This window comes from Phascolarctos cinereus, unplaced genomic scaffold (genome assembly GCF_003287225.1).
Source record: "Phascolarctos cinereus isolate Bilbo 61053 unplaced genomic scaffold, phaCin_HiC Scaffold_4;HRSCAF=312, whole genome shotgun sequence".
Lineage (NCBI taxonomy): Eukaryota > Metazoa > Chordata > Mammalia > Diprotodontia > Phascolarctidae > Phascolarctos > Phascolarctos cinereus.
Window position 1 is genome coordinate 8,491,583 of NW_027555847.1, and position 16,040 is coordinate 8,507,622.

At 40.9% G+C, this 16,040-nt stretch overlaps 1 protein-coding gene across 1 annotated transcript in view; it reads right to left on the reverse strand.

The window, feature by feature from the left end:
- Positions 1–16,040, reverse strand: part of CDK13 (cyclin dependent kinase 13) — a 117,375-nt gene that overhangs the window by 80,132 nt on the left and 21,203 nt on the right. Inside the window, 3 exon segments of the mRNA XM_020964441.2 lie at positions 668–807; positions 2,628–2,798; positions 6,110–6,718. Of these exon segments, the coding sequence (XP_020820100.2) occupies positions 668–807; positions 2,628–2,798; positions 6,110–6,718 (920 nt within the window).

Genomic DNA, 16,040 nt, shown 5'->3' on the forward strand with positions numbered 1-16,040 from the left:
CAGAATAAATGGCCCAGGGCCATGTCTAGTCTTGTTTGATCCTACTCTTACCCTTTAATGCTCGGCACATGTTTCACTCGCTTGAGTTCCTCTCTACATTCCTAAAGGTTGACTGTCAAACACCTAACCTCCTTAGGGTTAGATTGTATACGGTTACCATGTAAATAAAATGTTTCTAAACACTGGCCTTAAATAATCATAAAGTACTTTCTTGAACTGGACCACTGCTACTAAGAGTAAAAGTATTCTGTTGAACTTGCTGCAATAAAATCTGCTACATAAAAACAATTCTGAGGAAGCTTTTTTTCCCAATCCTTCTCTGGGGGAAAAATTGCTTACAATTTTTTAAATAATAAAAAGATACCTAAACAAAAACACTTGCTTTATTAAGGTTGCTTATTAATAATTATTATGATTTTATGGTTATGGCTAACAAAGGAAACTTTAAAAATATGTAAAATTCTCTTTAAAAAAAAAGAAATCAGAATGAGAGAAACACTTGATTCCATCAAGAATCACTACGTAGCAAAAGAAGCTGACATGATTATGACACAATCCCTCCAAATCAACTATATTCTTTAAAATCCCTAAAAGTGTATTTTTAGAAGTTGAAACCAAGCCAAGTCCACAGCATATACCAACATCATCGTATTTTATAAGCTCTTACCTGTATCTTTATCCCTGGCTTTGTAAACTTGCCCATAGGTGCCTTCTCCAATAATTCCAATGATATCAAATTTATCCACGCAGCGCTTTCCCCAGTCAATATCCTTTTCTTTTATTTCACCATAGCGAGGCCCACATATTCTAGTAAATATAGTTCTGAAGTTTTATGTGCAGTCAAGCAAGACTAGTTTAATTACTAATCACCAAAATAAAACCCATTCCTCCCCCCATCTTTATAATGACAATGGGGTTTTGGACCCAATGTTATAACAATGCTACAGGGTCATTTTATCACCCAGACGTTCATTCATTCCGTGTATAAGCTCCATGAGAGCTTTTCCAAAACAGGTCACTAAAGCCAAAGAAATCAACATTCAAGGTAAAAAAACCCAACTCATTTGTCCCTCCATGTTTTCCCATTCATCAACCACATCTCTTCAAAAAGTGAAAGCTTTATGCTAAGCATGCTTTTAATGTAAACTATTGAACTTTGGGGACTAATATAGAGTTATATCCAAAGGAATTTATACTGACAAATGTACACGTCAGTACTCAGCTCTAAAGTCAAGGAATTATATACAATTTTTCATTTCAATCAACTCAATTAACTACACTAATATCAGATCACAGGATCACAGATTTAGAGCAGGAAGAAACCTTAAAAATTGTCTGGTCCCACCCCTAATTTTACAGATTAGGAAACTAAGTCCCAGAAATGTCAAACGACTTAGTAGGAATAAGTGGCAGAGGGGATCTGAACCCAAATTCTCTTACTCCCTAACTTTCCCCCAACAGTAGCCCACACTGAGACACAGAAATACTTCAGAAATTTTTTTTTATATTCTCTAAATGAAATGCTTGGTTAGTTTTAATAGATATAACCAATAAAATATTATTATCACCTATTAATACTCAAATAAGGAGAAATTTTAAAATCGTCCTGGCTCCCCAACCTATGCTAATAACTCAGTCCATGGTAGGGGTGAACAATATCTCACACTTTTCCAATTAATCCGATTGGGATGTTTCATTCTTTTAGTTCACATCTAAGTAACAAATTCCCTTGGTGGGAAGAAAGCTGTAAGAAAAAGGAGCTTGTTTGCAGATGGCTGAATTAGGTTGCAGGGAGACTTCCTTCAGGTACTTCACTGAGGCTACTAGAATAAGACTCCAAACTTATTTTAAATTCCAGTTCCTGTTGGAAAGCAAGATACACGGGAGATAGCAAAGGCAAGAAAATAATTAGAAACTAAAAGCTAAGGGGTGTATCAGCTTCCCCACAATTCACTTTGTGTGGCTTCACTGAGAGTTGACCACAAACACCTTCCCTTCTCTCCAAGTTTTACCTGTTTGTACTTTGTTTAGACTATTCTATATATAAAAGAGAACTATTATATTTACTAGAGCCACAGGATAAAAATTAACAAGATAAAAAGACCACAGTATTTTAGAGGCAGAAAGCTGCTCAGAAAGCATTGAGTCCAAGCCCGGCAAGTTACTCCTTCAGCCTTTCCTGGAAGCCCAGTGAGGCTCCAAGAGCCCCCCAGTCCCCTTTCTGAGAGCTCCAACTGTTAAGCATCTTTCTATAATCAAGACTGCCTCTTTGCAACTACCAGCCACTGTTCCTAGCTCTCTCTTCCCAAGTAAACAAGTCTGATACCTCTTCCAAGTGACGGCAATTCATATACTTGTTAGATTTTTTTTTTTACTGGAACTCACTGACAGATTACACCAAGCAATTATGAAGATAGTCTTAATTTTTCCAGTACACCAAAAATTGCGTTTAAAAACTCAGGCTACTAATATAAAAGGTTTGGGGTTCTTTTGAGGGTTGGGTTGTTTTTTTTTTTTCAATTTTGAAATTTGATTTCAAGTTTCAGATTTTCTGGATAAAGCAGAAATATTTAAGGCAAGCTTTAACAGCAGGCAGAAAGCCAGGCTCAGGGCAGAGCAGCACGTACTTGGGCCTTCTCTTACTGTGCGCTGGGGCAGAGGCCTTCTTCTCCTCGGGGCTCGTGGAGAAGTCGTCCCCTCCTGGGAGCTCGGGGGGCAGAGGCAGGTCTGCGAGCAGACAGCGCAGCTTCTTTTCAACTTCTTTTTTCACTGCCTTTACTGAAATGTTCCCACGTAAGCTAGAAAAGAAAGGTCATCAGGTGAATGGTACACTCACTCCTGCTCGCCTCACATGGTGTTGTCTGGGGGATACTCTCTCTACCACTTCCCACTACTGACTTTCACATGGGCACTGATGACACCCTATATGTATGCCCCGAACACACAAGCTTCAAGCAAAAAGGAAACTAAGTTGCCACCAAGCGCCTTATTTCATTCTGGTTGAAGACACTATGGTTATTTTACAATTTTCAAAAAGTATGTAATGTATTTTAAGCACTTCATTCTGCTATTGCCACATTTTCCTTCTCTCTGTCCATACTAGACACATTTTTTCATTAAAACAAAAAATGATCATAACTAAACAGGGTAAAGTTATTAATTTCAAAATGATGTGTGTTATTCATGGAACTCTTACTAATTTACTTGAAGTGGTTTTTGAAACAGGAAGAACAGAAAGGATGGTATGTTTGGAACCTCTCCGGTTTATCACTGATACCTCATAAGTGATGGGGCATTTGTTTTCATTTCTCAGTCGCAATGCGCTATTTAATATGTAATATCGCTTCCTTAGCAGACTACCTCCTCCTGCAGGATTTCACTTTGTAATCCAAGCTCCAGCAAGCTAAAAGTTCTTAAATTTGTCTGAAAGTCAAATCAAATTTATAATTATCAGGTAAGGAAACAAATTACCAATTTTATGGAGGATCTTAAAAACTTACAATTATCTACATTAGGTAAAGCCACACTGAGAAATATCAAACTAGAGTCAAGAATGTTTCCAGAAATGTGTTTTGCACAACTTCACATCTATAACTGATACCAATATTGCATGTCTTCTCAATGGGTGGGAGAGGGGCTGGAGGTAGGGAGAAAAATTGTAATTCAAAATTTTTGTAAAAGTACTGTCAAAAATAAATTATTAAATTTGAAGGAGGCTGGGGGAAAAGGGGAGGGGGGGTAGAAGATTGTTTCTTAATTCAACAGTGAAGAAATCATACCCTCCCCACAGCAATACCTGGTCAAAAACATTCAGTTTCTTCAAGAGTGAACCTTTTCTCAAATATACATGTAGAATTACTGAATTTCAGCACTAGAAGCAACTTCGGAGGCAAATGAGGCTAACTCAGACAAGAACAAGAATTCCCACCCCAGCCTAACAAGTGGCCAGCAAGCCACTGCTCCAAACCCCTGGTCCTCGTTCAACTCTCTGAGGCCAAGCAGACTGAATTTAATCATACCGCCACAGAAAAGCACATCCAAACTATAAGCACCCTCATGTTCTCAGTCTCGTGTTCTCCAGGCTAAATGCCCCTCGTTCCTTCAAATGCTCCTCAGATGCGGAGGCCTTGATCAAGGCCCTTCGTGGTTCTGATCACCCTCCTCACCTGTTCAATGTCCTTTCTGAAAAGCGGTGCCCAGAATTGAACGCAGTATTTCAGATGTCATTAGAACACAGCTAACTACCACAGACACTAGATCATTCTTAATGTACCCTCAGACCGCATGAGTTTGAGGGTGGAGGGCTGATTTTTATTTTACTACAACATCACACTGTTGATTTATATTGCCTTTGGAGTCCATTAAAACCCAAAGCATTGGGGCAGCTAGGTGGTGCAGTGGATAGAGCACGAGCCCTGGAGTCAGGAGGACCTGAGTTCAAATCTGTCCTCAGACACACCACTCACTAGCTGTGCGACCCTGGGCAAGTCACTTAACTCCATTGCCTAGCCAAAAACAAAAACAAAGAAACACCCCAAAGCATTACCTAGTCATTTGCGCCTTACCTAAGTGATTCCCAGGGCCGAAGGAGTAGATGTGATACGTACTCTTCGTGAATCTCATCAAATTCTGTCCAACAATCCGATTTTTTCAAGATGACCTTTTTGGATCCTAGCTCTATCACCCACACGTTAGCAATCCCTTCCAGCTATGCTGCCATCTGCCAATTGCCAAATGTGCTATACATTCCTTTATCCAGTCCTAAATAAAGCTGGCTCAAGAGCACAAGGCCAAATATTCTTGGGACACTCCTCTCCTGCTACTTGCAATCCAAGCTGACGTGCAACAATTCATTAGTAACATCTATGCTGGCTAGTTCGGAATCTGGATAATTGTACCCAACCGTCTGGTTCACAACCCTCTGTCTTTTGCACAAGAATAATAAATGGCATGTCAACCTATTGCCAACCCCAGGGAAGGCAAATCCACCAAGCTGAAGCGGGAAGGCAAATCCACCAAGCTGAAGCAGCAAGGCACCCTCAGGGAGACACAGAAGGGGAGGTGGCATGTTCTAGGCAAGTCAAACCACTTCTACCACTTTGACTGCCACCTTCCCCTAAAACTCAGATGGAGCCAGTGCAGCCCCAACCTGAACCAGCAGCCCTCTTCCAGCCCAGCCCCAACAGAACCACAAAGCTCTGGCTGCTCACATACACAAAAAAATCACAACAGGAAATTGTTTAAAAGGACCCAAGAAAGATAACAAATGGCCTGACTGCTTCAGGGAAGCAAAGACATTACAGGAAACATTCTTAAGTTTCTACATTTTTACTCAAAGATCCTTTGAAAACACACTAACTGATCTTTCAGTCCATTCTCATGTTTCAACTAAGAAAAGCTATTCTTCTATGACTTAATATTCACAACAATGCAAAACAAATTAAGAGAAAAATTTTCTATAATGTATGAACAATGATAGATTCTCTGAAATTTGTGTAATTATTAATCATGATTCTAACAGCTAGCATTTTTCTAGTGCTCAAAGTTTTGCAAAATACTTTATATATACTAATGTCTCTGATTCTTACAACTTGGCAAGGTAAGTGGTATGATGATTTCCCAGTCAGTAACTTAACACTTAGCACAGGAGAGATTAGCAAGACCCATTGAGGCTTAGCCATGGGGATTGTCACAAACTGTTATGGAAAAAGGACCATTTGGAAGCCATACCTCAGCCTTTAAGGACAATAAAGTTCTCCCACAAAACACCCCCAGGTGCTACTGCCAGAACCAGAGGTTAAATTCCCATCCCCCACCAGTGGGGGGGGGGGCGGCGGCACGGATTTCTGGGACTCTTTTGCAGGACTCGCACCCGAGGATCCAAGCAGCATGGCTTGGGATGACACTGTAATTACACAAAACTTCGGCCCTTAACAACAGGTTTGTGTAGCAGTTTTCTAGCTGACGTTCCTTTTTGTTCTATGATCCTGCAGAAACTAATTTGTGGTCAAAACGTAGACAGTAAAAAACAATTTGCTTTTTGCTCAGTCATTTCCCCCAGAACATACTCTTTTTCTTTTCAGGGAACATCCCGAGTCTCAGAACTCACCTGTCAGCATCTTTGTCTTCAGGCAGCAGGGGAGGAAAAGGCAAAGGTGGTAAAGTGGAGGTCACCAGAGGCCCGTGGTGCTCCTTCTCCTTGGTGCCCAAGCTCGGGGTGCGAGGTTTGCTTTTCTCTTTCAGTACTGCTGGCTCCTCCTTCACCACAGCCGGCTGGCTCTCTTTACCCACCACAACACACTTCTTGGTTTTGTCTACAATCAAGTTATTTTCCACCTTTGCTCCCTGCAGAGGGGGCTTTGCTTTTGCCTTGTCATTCTTCAGAGTTCCGCTGCTGGTGGGAGAAGGCGTGTGTTCGGCCTTAAGCTTCTTCAGCTCCTTCACGTGGTTGGCCTGGGGCATGCTGCCGCCTGCAGGGTCGATACTCCCCACTTTGGTGGGCGTCGAGGTGTTAGACGCTTTGGCGTGAGCTTTGGCTGCTTCCGCGGCTCTGGCTTTCTTGTTCTTGTTCAACTCGGCAGCCAGGCTACTTTTCAGAGTCAGAGTGCTAGGAGAAATGCTAGAGTGGCGACTCCGGGACCTAGATAACCTATGTCTGCTGCGGGACCTCGAATGCCTAGATGAGTAAGGGCTTCTGCTCCTCGACTTGGCAGATCGTCTGCTTGAAAAACAGTAAAGACTGCATTAGCAAATGCTCATTTCTGTAGGGAGGGGAGGGGGGAGGTGATGTTCAAATGAGACTATTTACTTCCCAACTGTCCGGTGAAACAGTTACCAATTTAACTGAGGATTACTGTAAGACCAGGGATTTCTACCTTCAAGGTCACAGCACTGAACTCAAGTGCAACTGCTTCATTTTACAGATGACAGAAACTGAGGTCCAGAAAGGTTTTAGTTCTTCAACAGCAACAACGAAGACCATAATGTATGTGAAACAAAAAGAATCGGAGAAAGTACCAACAGGAAGTATAATCACTGACTAGAGTTTAGAGAAGTCATGAAAATAGAGTGGTCCGGTCTTCCCAAGGTCCTCTGGCCCATGATAAAAGGCAGAGGTAATCTCTGAGAAAAAAACCTAATAGGTGAATGGGCCACAAGACTAATACCTCAGGAAACACAGGCAAGACAAGACTATGGTGGCGAAAGAGTTCAGCAACAGCTGAAACCAGACACCCACACCAAGGTCAAAGTTAAGTCTTCCTTCTGGTGGTGGACAGAGCAAAGGCCCCCTGTTTGAGTGGTACCTCCCCTCACCTTATAACACACAGAGCACAGCAAATCAGACACAGAAGAGAGGGAGTTGATTCTTACCAAATTACCATTCTATTCATATCTAAAGCATTAATAATTAAGCATTTAATAACAGAAGAAAATTATTAGAAAGTCATTAATAGCAAATTACATGTATTAAGTGTTTTGAGCATTTCAAAGTATTTTAACAAGCATTATTTATCTTATCTTTACAAAACTCTGAGAGATGGTAAGGCAGGAACAATTATACACATTTCAAAGATGTAGAAACCGAGGCACAAGGAGCAAAAGTGATTTGCCTAACATCATAAAATTAATGGCATAGCCAGAATTAGAACTCCCATCCCTTATCAAGGGTCTGAAACTAAGGAAATGCTTGATTTGGTAGAATATCACTTTCAGGTTGTTAGCACAGTCACATACATTAACTCATTTTACGCACAAACAACCCCATAAGGCGGCAGGCCAAATATTAACCCTGTTTTACATGTAAACCTGAGACTCACGGAAATTAAATGACTTACTCCTTATCACACAAACAGCAGGAGACAGAAGTGGAAGGGACCCAGACTTTTGTCTTTCTTTGAAGATGACTCTATACAGACTATTTAACAGACTTTGGAAGAAAATGACTGATAAACATGGAAACTGATTATAACTAAACCCCCTAACCCAAATTTAGAGGCTAATACACTGCAAATACTTCCAGCTTCTTTGAAACAACACGCGGGCGGGGCAGCTAGGTGGTGCAGTAGGATAGAGCACCGGCCCTGGAGTCAGGAGAACCTGAGTTCAAATCCGGACTCAGACACATAATACTCACTAGCCGTGTGACTCTGGGCAAGTCACTTAACCCCAACTACCTCACCAAAAAAAAGCAAGCACGCAGGTGAGACAGTTGTCCTCCTACCCTTTGGTCACAGTGGATTTCATGCAGCCCATACAGCAAGTACGAAGAGCTATTCCCATTTGTGCTAAAGCTCATGCAAATGCAGCACCGATTTAAAGGATCACAACGACATCCTGCATGACTTTTTGTTTTAGATCACACTTCTCTATCGATCCTTCCTACTTCATTTTCTTCCTTTTTTATTTCCTCTTAAAAGAATTTCTCCAAACAATAGCAGGCTTATATTCATCAGTTTTATGAATCACCAAGAGTTTGCGAGGCACCTACTGATGCACCAAGCCCTGTGCGAGGGGCTGGTGATACAAATGTTGGATCGGCCTGGAGGAGCACACATTTTCGTGAAGAACAGAACAGAGGCTCAAATGCGGGTTTAGACCAACGAGCACAAAGTGTTTGGTGGGAGCACTGGCATCTGAGAGAGTCAAGAGAGGATTCCGGGGGGGGGGTAATCTGGCCTGAGATTCTAAGAGGCAGAGAGGAAGGAGAAGGGCATTCTGGGTGTGGTGACGATCCAGAGCAAAGGCACGGAGATGGGAAACGGAGAGACATACATGAGAACAATGAGGCCAGACTGACTGGCCTGCAGAATTTGTGAAGGGAAGTGGCCTTTAGAGGTTGGAAAGGTTAAGGCAAGTTAAGGAAAAGCTTTAAATGCCAAATGCAAATGTGTAACAGGGAGTCACTGGAGATTATTAAGTAAGGGGGAGACCTGGGCTTTAGAAAAATCACGAGGGCAACTAAGTAGCACAGTGGATGGAGCACCAGCCCTGAAGTCAGGAGGACCTGAGTTCAAATTTGGCCTCAGACACTCGACACTAGCTGTGTGGCCCTAGGCAAGTCACTTAACCCCAACTGCCTCCCCAGAATGCAAAAGAAAAAAGAAAAATCACATTGGCAACTGACTGAAAGACACAGTGGAGTAGGAAGAAACCTAAGAAGGAAGACAGAAAAAGCTACTATTTTAATGGTCCAGGTGAGACAGGATAAGGACCGAAACTTTGGTGATGGCTGTGTGAAGAGAGAAAACATAGGATGTAAAGGTTTTTACACTGCAACCGATTTTATTACTTACAGTGAAGCAGAATGAGGAGCTGAGGTTGAAAACGTGGGGGGCCTCAAAAGGATGTGGTACCAGTGAGGGTAACAGGGAAATAGGCAAGAGGGGTGACTGACAAGAAAGAGAACAAGATTATGCTTTCTGTTGCTAATTTTTAAAACATATGAATGGAATGTTTTAGATTTTCTCTTTAAAATAAATACCAAAAAGCAACAAAGTTAAGCTGTCTTTTACTTGTACAGTTTTTGTTTGATTCTCCCCACACTGGTTAGTGTTCTTAAGACCTGGAAGAAAGCTTCCAAGGCTGGGTGGTCAAACCTAATGCCTGCCACTAGCACTCACCCCCCCTTCACTGCACCCCTACTCCCCTACTCCCACCCCTGCCAAGAAGCTCTAGACACCGGATTACTAGTCACGGAGGCTAAGACAGTACAGGTGAGCTACGATCCACAACCCGAAGGCGAATCCCAATGAGATCACACACTCCATAAAGTATTAAAAGAACTTACCCAGTCAGTCCTCACGCTTCACTGTGGCAATTGTTTTTATTTCTTACAATTATAAGGGAAAATACATTCAAATACAGCCAGAGCCTGTCACAAAGTTCTTGCCTACGTGAGAGCAAGTATAAAATAGTTATAATCTTTTGAAAAGACAAAACAATCAAGGAACACTGACACTAAAGTTGGAAGATGAATGAAGGTGCACAAAGTAAACTCAGTGAGGCAACAGTCAAGTAAAAAAATGTTTTAACCATTCTAAGAAAAGGATAAAATGTTAAAGGACAACTGAGGACAAGAGCCAGTCAATAAACATTAACGAAATGCCTACTATGTGCCGGACACTGTGCTAAGCACTGGAGGTTAAAAGGAAGGCAGAAGCCAGCCTCTGCTCTCAAGGAGGCCACAATCCACACGGGAGAGACAAAAGGTGAACGACGACATACAAACTACACACAGCACAAATTGGAAATAATCAACTGCGTCCAAAGAGGTAACTCTGAAACTAATAAAGTGAAGCCTATCCTCTAAATATTGTTGGTACATTCAATTTCTATGTATTGATAAAAAACCACTTAACTTCACAAGAATTAAGACTCCTCAGTCAAACTCCAAAAATGGCAGTGCTTCAGTTAATTTAAAAAGAATCTTTGAAATCACTTTTTCCTGTCACAACATAAAACAAAATGTATTTATGTTATATGTTAGGGATGTCAAGAGCAAATGAAGTAATGAACAAAAAAAAAACCCCAGACATTTCACAAATACTTGAATCTTAAAAGTAAAAAGCTTCAAGATGATGCATTAAAGTTTCATGCATTTCTGAAGATTCACGTGTATTGTGTATTTTACTTCCCAGGAATATTTTCATTTAAGACATGGCCTCATGGACTATGTGTTTCTAATAAAAAATAAAGAATTTGAAAACTCATTTATACCTGACATTGAAATAACACTATCTTAAAAAAAAAACCCTATTTAGAAAACACTGTATTATGAGCAAGTCCAAAAAAAATCACCTAGGTTGTGGACAATGAACCTGTAAAGTCTCGTACGGGACAGGATGAGAGAAGATCTGATCAGTGTAGTCTCAGAACACAACAAAAAACAGAGGAGGGAAGAGCTAGTCCAGTGAGACCTTGTGAGACTGGGCCTGGAAGGGGGACGAGGAGACCAAACACAAGGGAGCTCTGACAAAATGGAATGACAAACTCTTCACCAATTACAGCAGAAGGATCAGAAGCAGGGTCAGGGTGGTGGACTGAAAAAGAGCCCCTGAGGCTAGTGAAGCTAGGAAAAACAGCAGGCTGACTTCCGATCAGGAAAGCCAAGGAAAAACTCGACGTGAGTCATCTGGGCAGCCCAGAGCACCTCAGGGAGACAGAGCAGGCAGCAGATGTGGGCGAGGGAACTGGCCAGCGACGTGAAGTTCCTGCACTGTGCTTGACTGGCTCTGATCCAAAGGGCAGCACTAGAACCCATTCCTGCCCTTAGTCCTGTGGGGAAACCTGTAGTAATCACCTGAGGAGGAGAGCTAGACTGAAAGGGATCCAGCAGTTCTGTCTCTACGAAGCCGCAGAACTTCAGTGACTTCCAGTGACCGAGTCCAACTACAAGGCCACTGACCCAGACCACCGACAAGCAGAAGACCCAGACCTGAGTCAAGAACCTGCAGACCAGAGAAGTGAACAGACCTCTCCCCAGACCACACCACTCTGAGAGCACTGCAAGTCTGCAGGCTCCCAGACAGAGCTGAACAAAGCAGCAGAATGATATAAAAAGACACAAGGTCAGGCCAGACATCCCCACCCCCACCAGCCTCCAGAACACCCAGAATCCAGTCTGAAGTCAAGAAGCCTGCAGGAAGGATGAGCAAAGAAACAAGCAAAAGAATCCCACCATAAAGAAAAAGAGGGTGACAGGGAAGCTCAAGACACAAACACAGAAGAAGAGATGGAAGAATCATGGGCTCAAAAATGTCTACATGCAAAGCTTTGAAGAAAAATGTAGCTAGGACACAAGTCTAACAAATATTTCAAGAAGAGTAAAGGCAAAAGTTTAAAACAGAGCTAAAAACGACTTTAAAAAACAATTGAGAGAAGTAGACCAAAAAAAATGGGAAAAGAAGCGAGAGCAAGGGAAGACGTGAAAAAAGAATTCAGTAGCTTGGAAAGAGAACAAAACCTTAGTGAAGTATTTGTTCAGTCATTTTTCCAGTCACGTCCAACTCTTTATGGCTCTGTTTGGGGTTTTCTTGGCAAAGATAGCGGAGTGGTTTGCTATTTCTTTTTCCAGGCTCATTTGACAGATGAGGAAACTGAGGCAAACAGAGTTAAGTGACTTGCCCAGGGTCACACAGCTACTAAGCATCTGTGAGGCTAGATCTGAACTAAGATTTGAAGAAAGATGAGTCTTCCTAATTCCAGGCTCAGGACTCTTTCTATTGTGCTACCTAGCTCCTCTCATGAAATGTAACTCCTTGAAAATTAGAACTGATCATATGGAAACTAATGACAACATGAGACATCAAGAAACAAATAATAAAGCAAAGTCAAAAGTCTGAAAATATAGAACAAAATGTGAATACCTCACGGAAAAAAAAATATCTGACTTGGAAAACAGATCTGAGACATAATTTAAAAACTACTAGATTACCTGAAAGCCATGAACAGCACCCCCCCAAAAAAAAAGCCTAGCCATCGTATTTGAAGAAATCATAAATGAATCTGAGAATCAGAGGGCAAAGTACAAATTTTTAAAAATCCACCAATTACCTCCTGAAAGAAACTCCAGAATGAAAACTCCCAGAAATATTATAGCTAAAAGGCAGTGCTCTTAGGTCAAGGAGAAAATACCACAAGCAGCCAGAAAGAAAGAATTCAAGTACCAAGGAGGCAAAGTCACGAACGCACAAGATTTGGCTAGATGTCCCAGTGGAAGAGAGAATCAGGCTGGAGTCAGGAAGACCTGAGTTCAAATCCTGCCTCAGATACTGACTAGTTGTATGATCCTAGGCAAATCATTTCACCTCTCTTTACCTCAGTTTCCACATCTATAAGATGAGAATAATAATAGCACCTACCTTTCAGGGTTACTATGAGAATGAAATGAGATAATAATTGTAAAGCACTTAGCACAGTACTTAGTAAGCACCATATAAATGTTAGTTAGCTATTACTGTTACATTCTCATATGGGAAGATGATACAAGGAGCCACTCAGAACTTCACCACCAACAGCGGTCATAGACGGATTATAATTAGACAGAGGGCCTGGGTGTGATTTCATTATGTTTGGATGACCTCAAAAGAAGAATGGAAAGGGAAGAATGGAAAGAAGAAGGCATTAGTAGAGGGTGGAAGGGAGAGGATGAACAGAGGGAATTATTTCACATAAATGAGATTATACAAGGAATTTATATAATAGTGGGGATAGTAGAGGGAGGGGAGGTGACAACTGAACCTCACTCTCATCTGAACTGTTTCAAGGATGGAACAATACACATACATTAATAGCTGGGTATAGAAACACCTCTTCTCCAACAGGGAAATGGGAGAGAAAGAGGTTAAGGGAAAGGAGGGAAGGTAAGAGAGAAGGTAAATTAAGGGAGGCATTATTCAGAAGCAAAATAAGACTCTTTAAGAGGTGTCAAAGAAAAAGGAGGAGGAAAAGCATAAGAGAAGAAGACAGAAAGAAGTATACAACAGTAATCATAACTGTGAATGTAAATGGAATGGGCTCACCCATAAAAGTTAAGAGGGTGGAAAAATGGATTACAAATCAGAATTCAATAATATATTCTTTACAACAAATACACATGAAATAGAAAAATACACAGTTAAAATAAAGGCATCAAGCAGAAACTATTACATTTCAGCTGAAGTTTAAAAAAAAGGCAGTAGCGGTGATCATTATCTCAGACAAAGCAAACAAAAAGAGAGATCTAATTAAAAGAGACAAACAGGAAAACCACATTTTGCTAAGAGATACACCATACACGATGAATTAACATCAATATTGAATATACATACCCAACAACATAACATCTAAATTCTTCATGGAAAAGGTAAATAAGTTACAGAAGGAAACAGCAAATTATAAAACTTCTCTTTTCCTATTAATCTGAGCAATTTATATTTTTTAAAATATTCATTTCACTTAGACCATCAGTTTCACTGACATACAGTTGGGCAAAATAGTTCTTAATCATTTTTATTCCTCATTGGATATTTTTTTTTCCATTTTTTATATTGGTAATTTGGTTTTCTTTTTTAAAATTAGCTAACTGCTTATCTATTTATTTTTAAACCAGCTCTCAGTTTCATTTATTAATAGGAAAGGAAGTAAAATACTTCAACAATCCTGAGTTAGAAAAAAATCCCAGGACCAGATAGATCTGGAAGCAAATCCTACCAAACATTTAAAGAACAATTAATTCCAATATTGCACGAAAATTTGAAAAATTAGGTAAAGAAGGGGTCCTACCAAATTCTTTCTATGATACATACATGGTCTTGATACCAAACCAGGCAGAGTCAAAACAGAGGGAAAAAACTATAAACTAATTTCTCAAATACTGAGGCAAAAATTTTGAATAAAATACTAGCAAAGAGATGATAGCAATATATCACCAAAAAATACACACTATGGCAGTAATGATTAAAGAGAGGAGAGAGGAGCTCTCTCCAAGGTCAGCAGTGATCGACCTTTGCAATCACCACATTTCATGGTCTTTTCTTCTTCTTGACGTGCAACCTCTTACACTGATGACCAAACTCTCCCTCCTAGACAGTCTCTTTTCTCTGGGTTTTACTGCCACTACTCTCTCTTGGTTATTGGATCCCACTATCTCAGTCTCATTCGCTGAATAATCATTCAGCAAAATGGATCCACTTTTTTGTTCTCTACACTCAACTCTCACAGATTGTTTAATTATTAGCTCTACACAAATCTATCTCTCCTGAATTCCAATCTGATTCCAATGATGTGGGAATCAACTGCCCGATAGTTCACACTGGATGTCCTATAAGAATGTCAAACTTATCACATCGAAAATAGAACTCATAACACGTTTCTCTCCAAATCCACCTCTGCTCTGAACTTCCCCTATAGCTGTCAAGGGTACTATTATGTTCCAGTTACCTAGTTTTACAACCCTGGCGTCATCCTCAACTCTTCCCTCTCCTTCAGCTCACAAAGGCAATGACCAAAGGCCAAACCTTGTTGTTTCTATCTCTACAACATCTCTCACATCCATGCCCTTAATTCCACCCACACAGCCACCACTACACTACCCCTTCATCACCTCTCACCTGCACTACTGCAATAGCCTCCCAAATTATTCTCCCTGGTTCAAGTCTCTTCCCTCTAAATTACTAAAATGGTCACAAAGATAACGGAAGAACCTTAGTCCAGGCCAGATGAATATTCTGAATCAAGGAGTGAGGGGTGGGAATACATAACGGGAGCTTTTGTGGGAAATAGTGTGAGCCATATACTATCCTAATCCATGAAAATATGCCCCATTCATGTTAAAATCATACTAGAGTCCTTGAAAGATGTAACAGAGTTTTTGATCCTCTGATGATTACTATCAATTGAGGCTTAAAACAGACATATACTATTCAATGGTATTTGCTACTGTCATAGAAAATACTGAGGAACGAGTTCAAATGACTAGGTCCTTCTGACATTTTGTTTGCAGGTAACACTGTCTGATTCAATTAATCCCTTCAACATTGCAAAGCATCCTAAATAAGATCCATAACCACTCAAGCATATGACACAACCATCAACATGCGAAAACCTAAGGCAGCTCAAGCCTTCCTGCTGTCCAGACTGTCATCAGTAGTTGGGTGACCAGCAGAGCTCGGCCATCAGGACAAGACGTCCCAGACGGACACTGCAGATGACTGATGAGGCGACCTAGAATCAAGGAGAAGGAGAGCTAGTCGGACTATCACTGGAAAACTGAGGACTAGTTTTAATGCCCTTGAGATTTTCCATAAAAATAAAGACCTATAACAGCAACATCACTGTTTTCTGGCTACATTATGTGACCGAAAGTTATAGAATACTGGTGTCCAAAGGATTAAAGTTGCAGCTTACCAAAAGGCAGCAGAAATTAACAGTGAGTGCATGAGAGAATCACAGTCTCTCTGCTGCTCAGTTTCCTCATTCTGGCCGGACTCAATGAACTCTCATTCCCTTCCAGCTCGAAATGCTGGATTTTAAGATTTGAACAGAAGCAGGTCAAAGGCGCA